This window comes from Trichechus manatus, unplaced genomic scaffold (assembly GCF_000243295.1).
Source record: "Trichechus manatus latirostris isolate Lorelei unplaced genomic scaffold, TriManLat1.0 scaffold00144, whole genome shotgun sequence".
NCBI classification, from domain to species: domain Eukaryota; kingdom Metazoa; phylum Chordata; class Mammalia; order Sirenia; family Trichechidae; genus Trichechus; species Trichechus manatus.
In genome coordinates, this window is record NW_004444080.1 from 1442580 (window position 1) to 1466510 (window position 23931).

The following is a 23931-nucleotide window of genomic DNA, read 5'->3' on the forward strand; positions in this document are numbered from 1 at the left end:
CCTCATACCATCAAGAAAGCAGTGCCGGGAGCAGAGCTCGTCCTTTGGACTGGCGTCCCTGCACCGAGAAGCTCCTAGTCTGGGGGAACACTGATGAGAAGGCCGAGAGAGAGAAAGCCTTCCCCTGGAGCTGACACCCTGAATTTGGACTTTTAGCCTACTTTACTGTAAGAAATAAACATCTCTTCATTAAAACATCCACTTGTGGTATTTCTTTTATGGCAGCACTAGATGACCAAGACAACACCCTTGATGGTTCTATGCTATAACTGTTTTCCACAGGTAAAATGAAGATTATGTATCTTATACTTCTAAAGGAGTCCCCAGAGTCCTGGTGGCATAGTGGTTAAGAGCTCAGCTGCTAACCAAAAGGTTGGCAGTTCAAATCCACCAGCTGCTCCTTGGAAACCCTATGGGGCAGTTCTACTCTGAGCTATAAGTTGGAACCAACTCAGTGGCACCTAACAACAACAAAAGAGTCCCCGGGTGGGGCAAACAGTTAACACACTCTGTTGCTAACCAAAAGGTTGGAGGTTTGAGTCCACCCAGAGGTGCCTCAGAAGAAAGGCCTGGCAATGTACTTCTAAAAAACAGTAATTGAAAATCCTATGGAGCACAGTTTCACTCTGATACACATGGGGTCGCCATGAGTCACAACCGATTCCACAGCAACTGGTTTTATACTTCTAAAAGATTGTTAAAAATAAAACAAAACAAATCCGCTGCCATGGAGTCAATTCCAACTCATGATGGCCCCATGTGATGCTGAGTAGAACTGCTCCATAGGATATTCTTGGCTGTAATCTTTAGAGAAGCAGATTGTCAGACCTTTATTCCATGGCACCTCTAGGTAGGTTCCAATTTCCAACTTTTACGTTAGTAGACAAGTGCAAACCGTTTGTGCCACCCATGGACCTTAAAAGACTGTTAGCTAATTTTATATTTATAGTATAATTAGTTTTACTAGTACTAAAACAGGAACAATATAGACAAATTCAGTATTACTACAAATTTGTGTTGAAGTCAAATACACAAAACATTTAAAAACCTTTTATTTCCGGAGTTAAAATATGGCATATATAAATTTCTCTCAATAAATTGAATCTGCTCATCTTTTATAGGCCTGCTTATTTGATATATAGGTTTATGCTTCTTAGCTTATTCTTATAGTAAAAAATCTAATAAAAATTACAAAATATAAATGCAAAACTAAAAAGATATACATGAAAAATAAAGCTAGCATGCAAGATAATTTTTCAAAATACACTGTAAATGGCAAACAAAATAGAACAGCTAGCAAGTGCTTAGTTCTCTATGTGGAATATTATCAGAGAATTTTTACTCTAAAGATAACCCATCCAATCCTATTAATTTTGTTTTAAGAGCTGTACTTGAAGTACAATCGACATACAATAAACTGCACATATGTAAAATATACAATTTGATAAGCTTTGAAATATGTATATGCCCATAAATCATCACTACAATCAATGTCATGAATAGTAATCTGCTTTCTGTCACTATAGATTAATTTGCATTTTCTAAAGTTTTATGTAAATGGAATCATACAGTACGTCCTCTTTTTGTCTGGCTTCTTTCACTCAGCATATTCTTCCATGTTATAGCACATATCAACATTTCATTCCTTTTTACTACTGAGAAATAGTGCTATTGTATAGTTATACCACAATTTGTTTATACATAAACCTGTTTATGGATATGTGGGTTGTTTCCAGTTTATGTAAAGTACAAATAAAACGGTTACGAAGATTCATGAAAAAGTCCTTGCATGGACCTATGTTTTCCTCTCTTGGGTAAATACCTAGAAGTCGAATGGCTGAGTCAGGTGGTAGGTGTATATTTAATTTTTTAAGAAACTGCCAAACTGTTTTCCAAAGTGGTTGTAGTATTTTACGTTCCCACCAGCAGCATATGGAAATATGTAGTAGCTACATCCTTACCAATGCTTGGTATGTCAGGATTTTTCAGACATTCTAATAGGTGTGTAGTGGTATCACATCCTCACCAATACATGGTATGATCAGCCTTTCTAATTGTAGACCTCTTAAGAGGTGTGTGGAGCACTGGTGGCGCAGTGGTTACAAGCTTGCCTGATCACCAAAAGGTCAGCAGTTTGAATTCACCAGCTGCTCCTTGGAAACCCTAAGGAGGCAGAGTTCTACTCTGTCCTATTGGGTCACTATGAGTTGGAATTGACTCGACGGCAATGGGTTTTTTTTTTTTTTTAAAGAGGTGTGTAGAGGCATCTCACTGTGCCAACCTCGTTTATTTTAAGGTAAATAAAACTAAGGCCAGAGAGTTTAAGCGATCTCTTCATGGTCACAATTCTCTGACTTCCAATCAATCCAGTTCTGTTTACTTTAATAAGGTTAAAGGAGACATTTTTCATCTCAGAGAAACAAGGTAAAAATACTGAGACTTTAGAGAGAATAAGGATATATGACTTCTAAAACATACTTTAACAAACAGGGGATAGTGCACATTCTCTACTGTTGAAAGGAAGTGCTTTAAAGCTAGAAATGGAAAGTGAGATATTTCAATATACATATCTTCCCCTCTTCCTTTCCTCTATATCTTTTTATAGAATACAGTGAGCAGCTTACGTTGGTTTTGCTGGTGAGAAAGAATCAGTTAAGGAATTCTAAGGATAACTAACTTACTACTTAGAGGAAGGATAGAAAAACTGTTAAGAGCTCTCACTACCAGCTGGAGATTTACCATACAAACCATAGTGAGTTAATTTTATATTAATTGTTTTTAAATTTTAAAGAGCAAAGCCAGTTACTAAATAACAAACAAAGCATTTGTTATTTAGGCTAATTTGTGATAGATAATTCATTGTAACCAAATCAAGAGAATGTTATTACTCTCCCTGTCTCCTGAAACAGGGAAACACTATCATATAACACAGTCTTATTAACACATTTATTCCAAGAACTTAAAAAACACTTATTTTTTCCCACACTCATCTTGCAAAAGAGTGACAACATACTTGTTAATACCTTAAAAATGGAAAGATGAAGAGATAGGTTCAATTATTTGCTCCACGAAACAAACTTAGTTTGTACCATACTTGGACTGCAACCTAGATCTCTTGACTTTGAACTGATTGATCTTTTACTCTACCTGCCAAACAATACAGTATTGGTTTAAACTTGGGGGTTATTGCTCATGTTATGTCACTGTTGAAAAATTAACTAGAAAAGTGACATACCTTCTAATGTTAAATTGACCCCAGTTAAGGACCACTAGCTAGCAGAAGCAGTTCCTACATTACAAATAGACTAGTAGTAAAAAAAAAAAAAAAGGAAGAGTAGCTTTGACTCCTTCCTCAGATCGCCATGCTGAGCTTTACATAGAGAGAGCAAGAAAGAATAGACACCCCGCTTCAACAGCTAACCTCCTGCATGCCATGGGGGAGAAAGCCCTAGCTAATCTATATAGAGGTGCCCTGGTGGCGCAGTGGTTAAGTGCTTGGCTGCTAACCAAAAGGTTGCTGGTTTGAAAACATCAACCGCTCCATGGGAGAATGATGTGGCAGTCTGCTTCCATAAAGATTACAGCCTTGGAAACTCTATGGGACAGTTCTACTCAGTTCCTATAGGGTCACTATGAGTCAGAACTGACTCAATGGCAATGGTTTTTAATCTATGTAAAGGTGCCCTGGTGGCGCAATGGTTAGGCACTCAGCTGACTGCCGAATGGTTGGCAGTTTAAACCCAGCCAGCAGCTCGACGTGAGAAAGACCTGGTGATCTACTCCCATAAAGATTACAACCTAGAAAACTCTATGGGGCAGTTCTACTCTGAAGCATGGGGTCACTATGAGTAGAAAACGACTCTACAGCACCCAACAACAACAACCTAAGTAGGAGTCCCTGAGTGGAGTAAACAGCTGGTAACCAAAAGGTTAGTGGCTGAAGTCTACCCAGAGGCTTCTTGGAACAAAGTCCTGGTGATATGTTAATATGTGTATTGAATGCAATGAGTAAAACATGCAGACCATCATAAAGTCCTAGGATAATCAGAATTTTGTAGAAAACTATAGTATTTGCCCTTCTGCTTAAATATGGAGCCCTGTTTCACTGATACCTGCTGGGTAGAATTTAAGAAAGATCATACAAAGAAGGAACTTTTAAAAGCATACAGTAGTTTAATTTTTGTGAAAAAAATTATCTAGAAAAAAACACAGTCCTCCCCCTAAAGAGTTCTACGATATTATAATTTGCTATATCAAGACTTGTAAAGCTGAATCTCACTTGAGATATCAAAATAGACTCCCTAAAAACAAAAGCCAAACAATAACAAAATACAAATCTGAACTGTTTATTTGTCTGCATGATTACTTTACTTTTTCAGATGGCCTAGATCTAATCCGGTCCATAGCACCTGACCTAGGTGTTCTAATTTAATCACATCAATAGCACAGTGGTGTTCAGCATCTTTGCTTGACTCAGTTTGTGCCAAGAATGTGACACTCTCTCTCTTTCCTAGGTCTTAAAAAATAGAGACCACTATAATAAAAACTCAAGAAAAGGTTTATACACAGAATAAAACAATCTTTGATGGTTCTGAGGGAAGAGGGGAGGGAAAATCACTAACTAGATAGTAGAAAAGTGTTAACTTTGGTGAAGGGAAAGACAACATACAATACTGGGCAAGTCAGCCCAATTTGTCCAAGGCAGTCGTAGAAGCTTCCTAGACACATCCTAACACCTTGAGGGACTGAGTTTCTGGGGCTGAGGGCTAGCGACCATCTAGGTCAAATGGCATAACATAGTTCATAAAGAAAATGTTCTACATCCTACTTTGGTAAGTAGCATCTGGGGTCCTAAAAGCTTACAAGCGGCCATCTAAGATACATCTATGGTCCCATCCAGTCCAGAGCAAAGGAGAATGAAGAAAACCAAAGACACAAAGAAAATACTAGTCCAAAGGACTAATGAACCACATGAACCAAGTCCTCCACCAGCCTGAGCCCAGAAGAACTAGATGGTGCCCGGCTACCACCACCAACCACTCTGACAGGAATCACAATAGATGGTCCCAGATAGAGCAGGAGAAAAACGCAGAACAAAATTCAAATTCACAAAAAAACACCAGACTTACTGGTCTGACAGAGACTGGAGGAACCCCTGAGATTATGGCCCTTGAGCACCCTGCTAACTCAAAACTGAAGCCACTCTCAAAGTCCATCTTTCAGCCAAAGATTAGACAGGACTATAAAACAAACAATAACACACATGAGGAACATGCTTCTTAGTTCAATGAAGTATACAAGACCAAATGGGCAACATCTGCCCAAAAGCAAAAATGAGAAGGTAGGAAGGAACAGGAAAGTTGGGTCAATGGACATGGAGAACCCGAGGTGGAAAGGGAAAGGGGGACAGTGCTGACACATTGCAGGGATTGCAACCAATGTCACAAAACAATTTGTGTATAAATTTTTGAATGAGAAACTAATTTGCACTATAAACTTTCACCTAAAACACAATAAAATTTAAAAAAAATTTTCACTGATCTATCAAAGTAATTTTGTGTTTATTTCAGGCAATTTTTAAAGGTGAATTCTTAATTTGTATATACTCCTAAATCAAATATTTCAAAAAAATTTTGGACTCAAGATAATAGGAAGTATACCTAGTGCCCAGATTATAGGTCTCTTATCCATTTCATACCAAAAGGAATGAGAACCCATAGAGAAATGGCTGGTCTAGGAGGTGGGGAAGAGAATACAAGGTGAGTCCCAGAATATCTTCTTATGCCAAAAAGCAAGGAAGTTTTTAAAAGTAATGGGACCATGTCAAAAAGACACGGGCCAGCTTGAACGGGCCATGACTATAACCATTTGAGCATCAAAAAGAATAATGCTTGTAGTGGATAAAACACATTTAATCAATTAAAATATATGCATACATATGCAAAAAGAGAATGCTGGAAATATTAATACTAATATCAGCATTTTTAGTGGCTATTAAAGCAACTCCTTCAAGAATTGGTAAAGGGAAAGAACTAAGCATTTATTCTGCCTTTCTAGGTGGTGTAGTGGTTAAGAGCTTGGCTGCTAACCAAAAGATTGGCAATTCGAATCCACCAGCTGCTCCTTGGAGACTCTATGGGGCAGTTTTACTCATCCTATAGGGTCGCTATGTGTTGGAATTGACTTGACAGCAACGGGTTTGGTTTGGTTTGGTTTTGGTTAACTGCCCTAGTTAATGAAGAAAAAGCTTTACTTTACAGAAGGATATTAAAGGAATGACAGAATTTTTAAATCATCATTCCACAACCACTAAAGCAATTATTGATTCAGGCAAGGATTTTCAAATGATATTATAAGCTACTTATACAGTGTCAAGGAGCCCTGGTGGCACAGTGGTTAAGTACTTGGCTGCTAACCGAAAGGTCGGCGGTTCGAACCCACCAGCTGCTCCTTCGAAACACTATGGGGCAGTTCTACTCTGTCCTATAGGGTCGTTATGAGTCAGAATTTACTTGACAGCCAACGGGTTTGGTTTTGGATTTTATTTGGTGTCAAAGTAACACCACAGGTTGTAAAGGAAAAAACATAACAACTGTACAATGGAGGGGTTAGGGTGTCTACAATGGGTGATCCAGATGTCATATGTGTCCTGATATAAAGCGATACTCAGTAAACAACTTCACTCATGATATATTCTAGCCAAAATATTTAACTTAAATCCAGCCTTTAAAACTTACCTCCAGTTTATAGGAAACATTAAAACCAAAGAAACAAGTTAAACATCACGAACAAGAAAAAAGACAAATCCAGAAGATGTGACATTCTGCAAAACCAATGGCACTGCTTCTTCAACAAGTCAGTATTTTGAAACAAAATACTGGGGAGGATGAGCAAGGTTAAAAAAGACTTAAGGGGTAAAACAACCAGGTGCAGTGTATGGTCCTGTGCTGGATCCTAGTCTGAACGAAGCAACGAAGTTTCAAAGACGTGTTGGGAAACAACTGGGGAAATTTAAATATGATCTGGCTATTAGATAAAATGAAAACATTGTCATGAAAATATTCGATCATTAAGCAAACAGATTAAAATACAGCATGTATAATATGACAATATTTTGTAACAAATACCTATATGTATACCTACGTACCTGGTGGGACAGTGGTGAAGAGCTACGCCTGCTAACCAAAAGGTCAGCAGTTTGAATCCACCAGCTGCTCCCTGGAAACCCTATGGGACAGTTCTACGAAGTCTTATAGGGTCACTATGAGTCAAAATTGACCCAATGGCAACAGGTATACCTATGTGCCTAAAAAAAATGTCTAGAACGATATACACTAACGTGTTAAGAGTGGTGATGTCTAAGTAGTAAGGATATGTTTTATTTCCTTATTTTTGCTTTTCTGTATTTTCTAGCTTTCTACAATGCACATGTCCTGTTTCTGTAATAATAAAAATTAAATAAATAGAAGCCTCCAATAAGTCATTTTTCAGCTTCTGAAGACAACATAACAAAGTTGAAAATATTCTGGACAAGGACTGAGGACATCCAAGTTGTAATTTTGGCACTGTGAATGACCATTGGGCAAATCACCTAGTCTTTCTAAATTGGGTTTAGCTTCCTCGTCTGTTAAACTAGAATATCTCACAGTTAAGAATAAATTAATAGGTGTGAAACATTTTATAAATTCTAAAACATGATTCTGAAAAAAAAAGTGATTGTAATATTATTAGCATACAGATTGCAGAACTAACAATACTAGAGTCAGACAACACTGTAATTCAAAGATTCCTTCCAGATTTCTGAATTACAGTACTAAGATGTCTTTATCTCAGAGCTGCCAGGATAATATGCTGGCCTAGAAGTCACATCGCAGAACTTGTGCTCTCCCAATCCCAGATATCAGAGTTATTTCCCCAGCGACGTAACTTTGATATATCACAACCATGTCAGAAGGAACGTCTGAAGCAGAGAGTTGGCCGTTTGCTGCTACTGAAATAGTTGTTTTCGTTTTCTTCTGTAACATACTCATAATAAACTCCGTTTTGTCAGGACATCTACTGCTTATAAGTCCCATCAGTACTGCTTCTGCTGAAAGCTGGTCTCTTCACTTTTTGTTCAGATTTTCCTTCCCAAGATGAAGTTTGGCTTTCATAACCACCACCAGTGAGAGTGCTTTTCTTTGTGCTATCAGTGGCAAACAGAGCAATCCCATTATGTTAGATGTAATGTTTGCATACTCCAATTCTTGTTATTAGTGACCAGTATTTAGGACTTGAAACTTTAATTCCTGAGAGAGCTTGATTCTATGAATACTTAAGGTTTCCGGAAAGGAGACTTCCAGATAAACAGTGTTACTGTACATGCTTTTAACATGCTAACTGGTCAAAAGATAATCATGCATCATAAAGGATCTTTTCTGTTTTCCTGTTTTAGGCTTTCAAACACTCAACTCAAATTCTAGAAGTTATTAAAAGCAAACATCACTTTTAATTGAGGCCCAAAGACAAAAGGACAGCAGGAATCAATTTGGGAGAAGAGATGAACACATTTACAGTACCTTTTAAAGCTTCCGTTTCTATGTCTACTAACGGCTTCCCCACATAGGCAATCTCATCTAGATTATAATAGAGTTTTTTGATGACTCCATCATAACGACTAGTGATGGTAACAGAAGCCTTATCACTTTGAACTTCACAGATGCTATCAAACTGAGACACTGTATCTCCTTCTTTTACATACCTAAAGAAAAAAGACATAAGACAACTGTTTCATGGAAAATTATAAGAACAGACCATCCTAACAATGTAAATGCCATATTGAGTTAGATCAGTATCCATCTAACCCAGCACTTAGTCCCAAAAGGTTCACCAAAGAATGTTACATAGAAGATAATAATAGAGTCTCTTTGGATGTACCTCCGAGACACACTAAAAATTTTAAAAACCATCCATAGATCTATAATCCAGTATTTTAATTAAACTTTCAGATTTTCTGCCTGACCCATTTTTTTGGGAAAAGAGGTTCCAAAAATATATTTTTAAATGTTATTCCTTTTGTTGTCTTTTACTGGCCTTTTTCAAACTTTAAGAAATGCCCATTATTTCTAGAATTAAGTCAGAAAATTGATGTTCCCAATCCACATCCTTTATGATTTCATGAATTTTAGGTATGAGTTTTCTCAGTCTTTCTTTCTAGCCTGCCCTCATATATCAGCTCTTTAACCCACTAATCGTTTTAGGTATAGCTTACAAGGCTCTCCTAGATATCCTTAGCAAATAGAACTGGAGGAATGGGACCAAACTGGAAATACTACACATAATTTTGATTCTAATACTACTCTTGATGTGTCTAACACACATTTCTGACTTATTTCTATCAATTCTCCATTAAGATAATTTTCAGTAATTCTTACTTCTGTATTCCTCAGTTCTCTAAATGATAAAACATTACCAATGACATAGAAACTAAGTTTAAAAGCACATACAGCAGACTTTCACTTCTGGAATGGCAGAGTAAGGACCTCCAAAAATCTGTTCCTCCATAAAAGCAAAGAGTAAACTGGCAAAAATTGTCAAAAATCAACTTTTTCAGAATTCTGGAAATTAAAAAAGGCCTGCAATAATCTGAGAAGCAGTTATTTAGGAAACACAACTGAACCTCATTAAAAAGAGGAAGCTTTGTGTTTTAACCTGCCCTATTCCCACACCCAAAGGAGAACTGGTGGCACCGTGGTTAAGCTCTCAGCTGCTTACTGAAAGGTTGTTGGTTCAAACCTACCAGCCGCTCCACAGGAGAAAGATGTAGCAATCTTCTTCTGTAAAGATTTCAGCCTTGGAAACCCTACGGGGCAGTTCTACTTTGTCCTATAGGGTCGCTATGGGTTGGAATCAACTCAATGGCAATGGGTTTATTCCCACCCCTCTTTCCTCAGCTCAGCGGTAGCCTTGAAAACCAGGCAGCCTTGCAACCATAGTAGCTGGGAAACCTGGCGTTTGCATTGGTTGGAGCCCTAGTGGTGCAGTGGTTAAGCGTTCACCTGCTAACCAAGAGGCCGGCAGTTCGAGTCTACCAGCCGCTCCTCAGAAACACTATGGGGCAGTTCTACCCTGTTCTATATGGTCGCTATGAGTCGAATCTACTTGATGCAACAGGTTTGGTGGTTCTTTTTTTTTTGGTCCCTGGAAGCGGCAGATGGGATTTGGAGCTCCTGAAAAAAGCCCCTCCCCAGAGATCTGTCATTATTTGACTTGTCTGGCAGTTCCCTAGAAAAATCTGATTCACAGGGCTTGTCTTTATTTGACCTGACAGAGAGCTCCCCAGGGTATTTGCTGAAAAAAATCAGCAGCAATTATTTAAAGTCACAGCTGCCTGAGGCAGCAAAATCAGTTGAGGCAAACATGAGGTTAGTTAAAAAAATCTTAAAAGGAAGATCTGGGTAATGATATGTCCATTGTTGTTGTTTTGTACCCTACAGTCAATTCCAACTCATAGCAACCCTATAAGAATAGAACTGCCCCATAATGTTTCCTAGGCTATAATCTTTAAGGTGAGTTCAAACTGATCTTTCAGTTAGCAGCAGAATGCTTAACCATTGCCCACGAGGGCTCCTTTGAAATGTCCATAGGTGTTCACCATGTCCAAAGCTTTGAAAAGCTCTGACATAGTCCAAGAAATCTATCAGGGCACACAAATGTACAGGGTTGCGTACATGCCCTGGAAAGACCTGAGAGAACCCTAATCTTTTATCTCTGGTTGACTCTGAGGCCCTGGGTAATCAAGATGTAAAGGCTAAGGCACAGCACTGAAGGCATGCCTAACATGTACACAGAGTCACTTGGCAAAGGGTCAAAGACTTATTGGTTCAAAATATTTAAGGAAATCTCTGTCCAATCATTAGCTGACCGCTAACCTAAGCGAGAAGAGACTTCAGTGGCCATACACAAAAGGGAATATAGACTACATAAAAGTAGTCCAAGGAAGTCACTAAACAAACAAACAAAAAACAACCAAAAAATCAAGAAGAAAAAACTCTGGGAGGGAAGGAATCTGATTTCTAGAGTTGCCACATTACTTAAAATGTCCAGTTTCCAACAATAAATTACAAGATGTGCAAAGAAACAAGAAAGTATGGTCTATCCACAGGAAAGAAACAGTTAACAGAAACATCTTTGTCCAAGCCCAGATGTTGGACTGACTAGACAAAGACTTTATTATCAACTATTACAGTGAAACCTGTGAGAGTCGGAACTCAGTGGGACTGCCTTGTTTTTCTGGGTCTTCCAAATTTTCTAACTTTGATAGGTGCAATCTTACCACTTCTCTATCACTCTCTATCAGTGGAAAATATTTGAGTTTTCCTTCTCTGACAAGTTTTCGCCTTGCACAGGTCCAGCTTTCTCAGGTTTTACTATATAAATATATTCACAGAACTGAGGGAAACCATGTCTAAAGAATTAAAGGAGAGTATACAAGTTATGTCTCACCAGTAGAGAAGATGAATAAAGAGATAGAAATGTAAACAAATTATGGAATTAAAAACTACAATGACTGAAATGAAAAATTCACTGGAGGGACTCAACACCAGATTCTAGCTGGTAGGAAAAAAAAAATTGTGAACTTGAAGATAGGTCAGTTGAGATTATTCAGTCTGAGGAACAAAAAGAAAAAAGAATGAACAATGAACAGAGCCTCAGAGACCTGTGGGACACCATCAAGCATACTAAAAAAAAAAAGAAAAAAACCAAACCTGTTGTTGTCAAGTCAATTCCAACTCATAGCAACCCTACAGGACAGAATAGAACTGCCCCATAGGGTTTCTAAGGAGCGGCTGGCTGGTAGATCTGAACTGCCAACCTTTCGGTTAGCAGCCGAGCTCTTAACCGCTTCGTCAAACGTACTAACATATGCATAATGGAAATCCCAGAAGGAGAGGAAAGAAAGGGACAGAAAGAACATGAAGAACTAATGGCCAAAAACTTGTCCAATTTGATGAAAAACATTAATGTACATATCCAACTAGCTCAAGGAAATCCAAGTAGGATAAACTCAAAGAGATCCATCCTAGACACATCATAATCAAACTGTTGAAAGACAAAGACAAAGGGAGAATCTTGAAAGCACAAGAGAGAAAAACAACTCATAACATACAAGAGATCCTCAATAAGATTAAAGAACTGACTTCTCATCAGAAACCATGGAAGTCAGAAGGCAGTGGAATGACATTCAAAATGCAAAAAGAAAAATACTGTTAATCAAGAATTCTATATCCAGCAGAATTACTCTTCAAAAATAAAAAAGAAATTAACAGATTTCCAGATACACTAAAGTTGAGAGAATTCTTTACTAGCAGAACTACCTTACAAGAAATACTAAAAGGAGTCTTTCAGAATAAAATGAAAGGACACTAGACAGTAACTCAAAATCTACACAAAGAATTAAAGAATGCTAGTAAAGGCAACTGCAAGGAAAATTTAAAAGACAGTGTAAATGTATTTTGTTTGTAACACTTTTTTTTAATTATATCTGATTTACAAAATAATTGCATAAAGCAATGATTATAAAACTATGTTGATTGGCTTATAATGTTTACAGATAAAGTATATATAACCATAGCAAAAGAGGGGGAAAGGAATGGAGCTATATTAGAGCAAAGTTCTTGTATACTGAAATTCAGTTGGTATTAATCAGATATACAGTGTTTTTAGGTTAAGATGTTAGTTGTAATCTTCAGGGCAATCACTAAGAAAATATCTCAAAAAATACTGTAAAAGAAACAACAAGGGAATTAAAACAGTACACGAGAAAATATCTATTTAACATTAAAAAAAGAGGCAGTAATTAAAGAATACAGGAACAAAAAGCATATAAATATACAGAAAAGAAATAGCAAAATGGTAAGCTACCTTATCAATAACTACATTAAATTTAAATGAAATACTCCAATAAAAAGGCAGAGATTGACAGAATAGATTTTAAAAAAAAGTGATCCAATGATAAGTTGTCTACAAGATCAACACTTTAGATTCAAAGACACAAATAAGTTGAAAGTAAAAGGATGGAAAAAGACATACCATGTAAACAGTAACCAAAAGAGAGATGGAGTGGCTGCACTAATATCTGACAAAAAAGATTTTAAAACAAAGCAAATATAGAATCCAAATCTTTGTTTTAGAACTTTGTCAAAGGCCTTTTAAAATTATTTTTAAAGTATTTTTCTTCATCATCCATACATTTGCTCCCACAAATTCTAAGAATGAATGAGTTATTATTGTTCCTTATAAAAAACCATACTACCTTCTATTAAGTTATATTTCCTTACATGCTCCTATTCTCAGGTTCCATTCTGTAGGAAAGAACTCTGCTTTTTAGCATTTTACCAAGTGCATACTATTGCTATATCTATATATATGTGTGTGTGTGTTCATGTTAAGATTTATAGCTATTAAGTTAGAGAAAAAACACACAGAATTCAAGACACAGCTCTTAGTATTTCTTAAAGAACTTCTGAAAAACTTTAATCAAATGATTTGTGTCTCACTTAAATAACTATTAGATTTTCATAAGGAATGAAATGATCTCCTCTTGCAAGAACTTTAAATCCCATACTAAGTATACTGGTCCAGAGAGTTAATAAGAGGAAGAAATTAAGAAATGTTAAAAAAATAATAACATTAAAAACCTAGAAAGAATCGTCCTGGTCTTAGAAAGAAGGTATCACTAACTTAAATGTACATAGTACTTTGTAGATTTTAAAGGTATTTTCTATACATTACATTATCTGATCCTTTCAACAATCCCTGTGAGATGATAGAGCATCTCATTTTATAGATTTTACATTTTACCCTCATTTTACACATTAAGAGGTAGAGGATCAGGAGAGACCAAGGAAATCACAGGTAAGAGGACTAGTAAGTTTCAGAGTCAAGTTCCTCTGATTTGAAGTCCATTGGTCTTTCCACAGTTCTTGGATGCCACTAGAGACATTACTGTTGTTATTATTGTGTGCCATTGAGTTGACTGAGACTTATAGCGACCCTATAGGACAGGGTAGAACTGCCCCATAGGGTTTCCTAGGCTGTAATCTTTAAGGGAGCAGATTGCCAGGTCTTTTCCCCTGCAAAGCTGCTAGTGGGTTTGAACCACCAGCCTTTCGGTCAGTAGTCGAACGCTTAACCACTGCGCCACCAGGGCTCCTTGCAGACATTATTGTACGATATGTTTATGCTATTACGGTTCTCTTCTATCTTAAAAGCCATCATACCAGAATTTCAGGAAAAGAATGTTCAGGTGACTGAATCAGATTCTTAAAAGGATTTTTAACAATATAAAACTATAGTGGGAGAGAATTTATTTAATCCTCTTAACTGCTACTTTTTACAAATGTATAAAAGTTAGTTCAGTACCTAGAGGTGCTTCTATTTTTCCAGAAGGCAAAAGACGGAAGAAAAGGGGAAGAAGAATGACTAAGGCGGTAGAGGGCTTTTTCTGTTTTGTTTTAGGCCCATTCTTGGTATTATTTTTTTAAACTTTTTGAAAAATATAAATATATGTGTCAGGTAATGGTGAGTCAAAGATACTTCTATTCTTGCTGAAGGCATTTTCAGTATAGTAAAGAAAGTCAGACTATATGATAGTTTTCAAACAGTTTGGAAAAGAATTGTAGATTCATATATTATGTGCTTTTAAAAACACATGGTCTTCTATCAATTTAATATCCTTTAGAGGTTAATTTCTCTTTTTTAGCTGGAGTGGGCAGTGAAAGGATTTTTTACAAAGGAGAAGGAAAAATAATCCTTAATAAATCACATCAAATAAAATGCCATGATATATAATGAATTCTAGCACTAGCATATTGTCAACACAAACAGGTTCTACCTTGTTTTAAGAAAGCATCATGAAGCTGCATTAAGAAATTGCTCAATTTAAATAGGTTCCTACTTATTTTTATTCAACTTATTTTCATATTTACTTAAAAGTTTTTCAAATGAACTTACCATTCTTTAACAGTTACTTCTCTAATCCCTTCTCCAATGTCTGAGAGTTTGAATTGAACAACCTGTCCATGTAGAACTTCAAAGGCAAATGAGAAACGATCTCGTTATTTATGTAACGTATTGCTAATAGATACTTTTACATCTAAAATTAGAAAATGTTCTTAAGCATAGGCAGAAATTATTCCATCATACAGACAGAAAAATAGCATAATTCTTAAAAGTATAACCATCAATCATTACCATAAAAAATTTAAATTTGGGGTATCTTATGAAAAAATGGGGGAAAAAATTTAAGAGAGAAGTAGAGGGAGAGGAGCCTTTAAAAAAGAATAAGGAGTAGCCAAAGAAAATAGGCATTGTCTAAGTACTTCACATATTCTAATTTATTTAATCCACTCAAGTGTAAGGGTTTTTGTCGTTCACTGATATATCCCAAGCATCTAGAACAGTGCCTTGGCATATACTAGTAGGGGACCAACAAATGTTTGTTGTTGAATGAATTCTCACAACAATCCAATGAGGTAGGTATGATTATTCTTATTTTCTAGACGATGAAACAGAAATTAAGTAACTTGTCAAAGTTGCATGGCTAGTAATTAGTAGACCAGAAACCCAAATAGCCTGGAATTGGTAGAGCCAGGTACCCAAAGCTCATGATAAATACCTACAATATGGAGCAGGAAGTTTGGAATTTCTGATGAATGGCCTCACTTATCTCTGGGAAGTAAAAAGATCAACTTTTAAGAATAGAAATCTTTAAAAAAAAAAAAAAAAAGACAGTGGTAAAGGTAAGGTTTAAAGAGGCTGTTGTGGAGAATGACATAAAAGGCATAGAAGACAGATCTCAAGCATGGGGCCTTCCTGGAATTCCCCTATTTTTCAATACCAGCACAGACTAAGGCCCCACATATCTATCAAAAGCATATCTATCAAAAGTGTGATGATATAACAAAAGTCCAAGGTTCTTTATCAGAGGTCTAAATAGGTCATCAAGTTTCTAAATCGATCATCAGAAAAAAAAATTTTAGTGCCCTACCCAAATCTAATACTTAAGGTCTCAAGTTCTTTACAGAGGTTAGAAAAAGGCAATGTGCCCTCTTCTGTCAAGTAACAGGTTTCCAGAAAGCTGTTCCAAAACAGTTGGGAAGAAAGTAATTAAATGATAAAAGCCATGGGGCTTTCTATTTAGGAGCACCTCAGGTTAGTTTCATCACACTGTCTTAATATGATAGATCTAGTTCCTCACCCAACAAACAATAGTGGGCCAGTCAGAACAATGCCAGGGGCCAACTGCGGAACAGACCATCAATTGCTCATATGCAAGTTCAAGTTGAAGTTGAAGAAAATTAAAACAAATCCACCAAAGCCAAAGTACAACCTTGAGTATATCCCACCTGAATTTAGAGACCATCTCGGAAATAGATTTGATACGTTGAACACTAAAGACTGAAGACCAGATGAGTTGTGGGATGACATCACATATGAAAAAAAAGCAAAAGGTCACTAAAAGACAGAAAAGAAAGAAAAGACCAAAATGGATGCCAGAAGAGACTCTGAAAGTTGCTCTTGAATGTAAAGTAGCTAAAGCGAATGGAAGAAACAATGAAGTAAAAGACCTGAACAGAAGATTTCAAAGGGTGGCCTGAAAGACAAAGTAAAGTATTATAATGAAATATGCAAAGATCTGGAGTTAGAAAATTGAAAGGGAAGAACACACTCAGCATTTCTCAAGCTGGAAGAACTGAAGAAAAAATTCAAACCACGAGTTGCAATACTGAAGGATTCTATAGGAAAAAAACTAAACCACGCGGGAAACATCAAAAGAAGATGGAAGGAATACACAGTCATAGTACCAAAAAGAATTGATTGACATTCAACCATTTTAAGAGGCAGCATATGATCAAGAACTTATGGTATTAAAGGAAGAAGTTCAAGCTGCACTGAAGGCATTATCGAAAAACAAGCCTCCAGGAATGGACAGAATACCAACTGAGATATTTCAATAAATGGATGCAACACTGGAAGTGCTCGCTCATCTATGCCAACAAATTTAGAAGACAGTTACCTGATCAACTGACTGGGAGATCCATATTTGTGTCCAACAGAATGCGGAAATTATCGAACAATATCATTAACATCACACAAGTAAAATTTTGCTGAAGATAATTAAAAAACGGTTGCAGCAATACATCGACAGGGAACTGCCAGAAATTCAAGCCAGATTCAGAAGAGGACGTGGAACCAGGGACATCAATGCTGATGTCAGATGGATCTTGGCTGAAAGCAGAGAACACCAGAAAGATGTTTACCTGTGTTCTATTGACTATGCAAAGACATTCGACTGTATAGATCATAACAAATTATGGATAACATTGAGAAGAATAGGAATTCTAGAACACTTAACTGTGCTCACGTGGAACCTGTACACAGACCACGAGGCAGTCATTCTAAAAGAACAAGGGGATACTGCGTGGTTTAAAATCAGGAAAGGTGTGCATCGGGGTTGTATTCTTTCACCATACTTACTCAGTCAGTATGCTGAGCAAATAATCTGAGAAGCTGGACTATATGAGGAAGAATGCAGCATCAGGATTGGTGGGAGAATCATTATCAACCTGCAATATGCAGATGACACCACCTTGCTTGCTGAAAGCGAAGAGGACTTAAAGCACTTACTGATGAAGATCAAAGGCTACAGCCTTCAGTATGGATTACACCTCAACATAAAGAAAACACAAATCCTCACAACTGGACCAATAAGCAATATCATGATAAATGGAGAAAAGATTGATGTTGACAAGGATTTCATTTTATTTGGATCCGCAATCAATGCCCATGGAAGCAGCAGTCAGGAAATCAAAGGACGTATTGCATTGGGCAAATCTGCTGCAAAAGACCTCTTTAAAGTGTTAAAAAGCAAAGATATCACGTTGAGGACTAAGGTGTGCCTGACCCAAGCCATCGTATTTTCCATCACTGCATATGCATGTGAAAGCCGGACAATGAATAAGGAAGACCAAAGAAGAATTGATGCCTTTGAATTACGGTGTTGGCGAACAATATTGAATATACCATGGACTGCCAAAAGAATGAACAAATATGTATTGAAAGAAGTACAGCCAGAATGTTCCTCAGAAGCAAGGATGGCAAGACTTCATCTTACACACTTTGGACATGTTATCAGGAGGGACCAGTCCCTGGAGAAGGACATCATGCTTGGTAAAGTAGAGGGTCGGTGAAAAAGAGGAGGACCCTCAATGAGATGGACTACAACGATGGGCTCAAACACAGCAAGGATTGTGAGGATGGCGCAGGACACGGCAGTGTTTTGTTCTGCTGTGCCAAGGGTCGCTATGCGTCAGAACCAACTTGACAGCACCTAATAACAACAGTAACAGGTTGGTTTCATCACACCATCTTAATCTGACAGATCAAGTGCCTCAACCAACAAACAGCAGTGTATGAAACACATGAGGACAGAGACACGAAAATACTTTTATGAAGTTAACGATTTACCTTGACTGAGATAACCATCTCAATGCTAACTATTGCACTTAGGTGAGTCAGAAGAGATGGCCCAAGACAACCTATTCCCAACATTATGAAAATACAAGTATTATTAAAAGAAAGTATATGCGAAAGGGGTGAAGAAAAGAGAGAATGAGAAATGGACAGATGCAGGGAGAAGGGTAGAAATAAAGAGCTTTTTCCCCTGACTCTTAAATCAATTACTAAAAATAAAATACTTAATAACATAACAAAATACAAAACATTATTTTATATATGCTATTATGAGATTATACTTACCAGCGGTTGTTTTCAGTGACCGATGTGGATGACTATACTTGAATGAAGGATAACCGGAGAAATACACATATTTTGGCTTTAAAACATGAACGCTACTACATGTTTGAAAATAGCGAACCCAAATCTAGAGATGAGACAACAAAAAAGTAAAAGATTTTATAAACGATCTTTTATATTTTATATATTGAATTTCAAGTCTATCCTAAAAGTAGTACAACCCTTATTACAATATAAACAATATGAAATTATCTAGGCTGAAACCTGAATACATGGCAGCAGTGACAAGGAAGTTTATGAAGACTGGTTCTTAAGTATTTCTGTTCAAGAAATCAAAAGAACTCAAACCCTAGCACACAGAGAACGTTGTGTTGTTCTTTTGTTTTAGTAATATTATGTCCTTAGAGTCAGATTTGTTTATATGCTTATGACCCTTGTCCAAAATTTCTTATGAGAGAAAAGAAATTATAACAATGGATTCTGTGTGAACACATCAGCTTGTGCTAAGGTCATTAAAAATTTCCTGAAATAAAATCACTGAAGAATTAGAAAGTGAACTGTTAGCATCTAAAGACACTGAAAAAAAAAGTTTAGTATTGCACCCAAGTGAGTGACTTGATTTGGCTGTATTAAATTTATAAAAGGGAGCAAATATCTGGATAAGGAGTTTGAACTCATACATCATAGGTTATTGCAGAAACAGGATTAGGAAATTAATCTCGTAGTAGTTTACTGAATGGATAACAACAGGTAAAGCCTAAAAGGGAAGAAGTTAGGAAATTAGTATTTGACCAATGAAGTGACAGACTAGAATCAACAAAAGGGGCGAAACAGGTCTGAAGTTAGTTCTGGAGTCTACAGAGTTTTGAGGGTTAGTTCTGAAGCTTTAGTTCTGGAGCCTATAGAGTCTAATGTGCCTTGGAGGCCTGTGGCAGACTGTGAGATGGCTAAAGACCAGTTTTTCCAAGCTAGCAGTGGCCATGAGACACAGATCTAGTCAGTTTCTGACTAGTACTACTCCTTCCTCCTTTCCTGCTTGAACACAAAGTAAGAAGTTGTAGCAGCCCTCTTGTGACCCTGAGGGAAAGGCTGAGAGAATTGCTAAAATGACCACCCTGATATGAGCTACTAAATCAATGCCAGCTGCCACCTAACTTTGGGCTTCTTTGTATGTACTGATATTTAATGTATTAGTTGGGTTTTCATTATTTGCAATTGAAAACATACCCAATAAACATGTAATTGGAGATTTCCAGGAGGTAGTAAGATGGATATACGGGTCTGGAGTACAGCTGGGTAAAGACTGGGGAACTTTACGAATCATCAGCATATAGATGGTGACTGAAGCCAAAGAAGTATGGATAAGGTCACCCAGGAAGTGAAGAAGTGCAGAGGGCCAAAGTCAAAGCCCTTAGAAACACCAATATTTAAAAGTTGGGCAGGAAAAGTGGCAGGATTGAGAATAAGTGGCCAAAGCTGTAGAGAGAAAAATGCTGGGAAGTTGGTGTCACAGAAGCCAAAGACGGAAAGCTCTTAAAAGAGAAGTTAATGCTGCTAGGTGCTGCTGAGAAAAGCCCTCTTCTCCTAGTTACCTTCTACTCATCCTCGACAAGTCTCAAGTTATACAGCATTCTCTGGAAACACTTCTCTGACTCCCAGGTCCGTGGTAGGTGTCTCCTCCTATGTGTCCCATCATAGCACTTCTCATGCTGTGTTGTACTTGCTTGTTTAATATGTATCTCTGACACTCTCTACCGTCCCCAACCACAGGGCTGTAAGCTCTCAGAGGGCAGGAATGGTGTCTTATTCATATCGCACACCTAGCGCCTAGCACATTACCCGGTACATTGCAGGCTCCTGAAAGATTCTGTAAGATCAGGGGGCGACGACTACAAGAAGATCTAGAGAAAGCTTACTTAGAAAAACGCTGTGCAAACAGGATGAAAGAGCATGATTACAGTGATGGTCAGTGGTTGGTGCTAAAACAGTGTGTGTGAAAGAGGGCAGACGAAGAAGAGATGGTGGTGTGTTTCGTAGAACGAGTGATAAAAGGGTTGGAATAACAGGGAGTGCGGACATAGGAAAGAAGTACAGGTCAAAACAGTGAGGGAAGCTGGAGCCTCTCAGCTCCTTGGAGGCAAGGGCCCGTGGTGTTTTTACTTGCTTGCCCAATCTCTTCCTCTAGACTGTAAATTCCCCTAGGGTAGGGATCGTATCACCAGTGTCTAGCACATAATGGGTGCTCAATAAATGCTGAATGAACGTATATCCCTTTATCCCCAGCTCCTTTCATTCACAATGCCCGTCCCCTAGAAGCTGCTCAGTGAATGGATGGTCGGCGAAATGCTAGCGGGGTCTCGAGGTGCAGATGGAGCAGGAGGGTCACTGGGTCGCGGCAGAAGAGCGCAGGATAAGGGGAAGGAGTGGGTCTCCGGAGCGATCGTCTCGCCCCCTTAGTTTTGCAAACATCTGTCCACCTCTCCGTTACTCCTGCCCTCGGTGATGCGTAGCACTCAGGTCGGGCGAGATAAGGAGAAGGTAACACATCCCGCCCGGACGACTCCGGATAAACCACTCCTTCCCGACCTCCGATCTGCCCGAACCTCCTTACCAGCTGCCTGGCATTCCGGTTCCAGGCGCTCAAAACTCGTGCTGCAGCCATCTTACTCCGGAAATGACAATTGCCCCTTCGTCGGAAGAGACGCCTCCACAGAGAGACCTACCAGGAGCAGTGAAAAGCGCCTCCCCCTGAGCGACCAATCGGGAGCAAAGGTAAGAGCCTCCCACCAAACAGCCAACCAGGGCGCGGGGGCGGGGCTTGAAATAAACCTGGGCTCCTCGAGGCAAAGGAGAATGTGGGCGGGGAAGAAGTGGAGAGAAGAGCCGCCCGAATTTAATTTTAGAGGACAAAGTTGGAAAAGGTACTGGTGTGTAAGTACATATGTCCCAAAGATAGTCTTTTTAATCCCTGGAGGAGGACGCCATGCTTGATAATGTAGAAAACTAGAGGGTCAGCGGAAAAGAAGGAAGATCCTCAACCAGATGAATTGACACAGTGGCTGCGACATGGACTCAAACATGCCTACTGTTGAGGATGGCACAGGACCAAGCAACGTTTCTTCTGTTATACATAGGGTCGCTTTTGTTATGTTAACCACTGCGCCACCAGGGCTTGAAACACCCAAGTACACAATTTTATTTTTGTCTTCCAGTATATTTCACACACACACACAACATATTGTAAGCAGTAAATCTAAATAATTCCTTTCGTTTATCAGAAAAGCTGGGATTGACAAAAGAACCTCAATTTTTTAACTTTCGCATTTTATAGGCACTATAATATGTAGGAGGACCTCTAGTGGCGCAGTGGTTAAGAGCTGCAGCGTGCTACAGCTGCTAACCAAAAGATTGGCAGTTTGAATCCACCAGGCCCTCCTTGGAAACCTTGTGGGGGCAGTTCTACTCTATCCCATAGGGTTGCTATGAGTCAGAATTGACTCGACCGCAACGGGCTTGGGTTTTTTTTTTTTTTTTTAAATAACACATAGTGACAGCATCTCGTTCTGCTATACATAAGGTCACTATAAGTCAGAGCTGACAACTACAAACAACAATGGGTATGAAATTGTATCTTTTTATAGGTTTGATTTGCATTGTGATAAAGATATTGATCATCTTTTCTTGTGCTTATTGGCCATTTGTATATCTTCTTTGGAGGAATGTCTATTAAAATCATTTGCCTATTCAATGTTCTACCTTCTACCTTGATGAGTAGTGTCTGGGGTCTTAGAAGCCTGTGAGCAGCCATCTAAGATACTCCACTGGTCTCATCCCTTCGGCAGCAAGGGAGTGTGAAGAGAACAGGATACAAGGGAAAGATTAGTCCGAAGGACTAATGGACCACAGCTACCAAGGCCTCCACCAGACTGAGTCCAGTACAGCTAGATGGTGCCCGGCTACCACCACTGACTGCTCTCACCGGAATCACAACAGAGGGTTCTGGACAGAGCTGGAGAAGGATGTAGAACTAAATTCTAACTCACAAAAAAAAAGACCAGATTTACTGGCCTAAAGGAGACTGGAGAAACCCTGAGAGCACAGCCCCCAGACACCCTTTTAGCTCAGTGGTGAAGTCACTTCTGAGGTTCACCATTAAGCCCGGGATTGGACAGCCCCATAAAACCAAATGGGACTAACGAGGCACAGCAGTCCAGAGACAAGGACTAGAAGGCAGAAGGGGACAGGAAAGCTGGTGACAGGGAACCCAAGGTTGAGTAAGAATAGTGTTGATGTGTTGTGAGGTTGTTAACCATTGTTATAGGGCAGCATGTGTACTAACTGTTTAATGAGAAACTATTTTGTTCTGTAAACCTTCATCTAAAGTGAGAATAGCAGCACAATTGGAAGAGCATAGTCAATGTCACTGAACTGTGCATGTAGAAATTTTTGAAATGGTGTATCTTTGGCTATGTATATTTTCACCAAAAAAAAAAAAAGGTTGAGAAGGGAGAGGGTTGACATGTTGTGGGGTTGTTAACCAATGTCATAAAACAATATGTGTACTACTGTTTCATGAGAAACTATTCTGTAAACCTTCACCTGAAGTACAATAAAAAAAAAAAATTATTTGCCTATTTTTTAATTGGGTCATTTGTGCCAAGAGGCATGTGGGAAGAAAGGCTTGGTGACCTGCTTCTGGAAGATCAGCCATTGAAAACCCTACGGAACAGAGTTCTACTCTGACACACATAGGGTCGCCATGAGTCAGAGATGACTGGACTCCAACTGGAAAAAGACCCTTATCAGATAGATTATTTGCAAAAACTTCTCCTATTCTGGGACTTCTTTCTTGATAGTGTCCTCTGAACTACAAAGTTTTTTATTTTAATTAAATCAAATAACAATTTATCTATTTTTTTCTTTAGTTGTTTGTGCTTTTGGTACCATATCTCAGAAACTTTTGCATAATCCAAGGTTAGGAAGATTTAAACCTATGTTTTTTCTAAGCATTTTATAATTTTAACTCTTGCATTTATGTCGTTGATCCATTTTGAGTTAATTTTTGTGTATAGTGTGTGAGTAGAAAAAAAATCAAATCCCGGTTCTCACTTCTCTGCAATCTATTATCAACTG

The 23931-nt window shown here is 38.2% G+C and overlaps 1 protein-coding gene across 1 annotated transcript in view; it reads right to left on the minus strand.

The window, feature by feature from the left end:
• DBT (dihydrolipoamide branched chain transacylase E2) overlaps positions 1-21599 on the minus strand; it is a 51591-nt gene extending 29992 nt beyond the window's left edge. The window contains exons 1-4 of the mRNA XM_004385718.2: positions 21410-21599; positions 18802-18925; positions 14995-15070; positions 8559-8740 (exon numbers count right to left, since the gene is read on the minus strand). Coding sequence (XP_004385775.1) covers positions 8559-8740; positions 14995-15070; positions 18802-18925; positions 21410-21460 — 433 coding nt within the window. The 5' untranslated portion in view covers positions 21461-21599. The remainder of the gene's footprint in view (positions 1-8558; positions 8741-14994; positions 15071-18801; positions 18926-21409) is intronic.
• Between the last annotated feature and the right edge of the window lie 2332 nt (positions 21600-23931).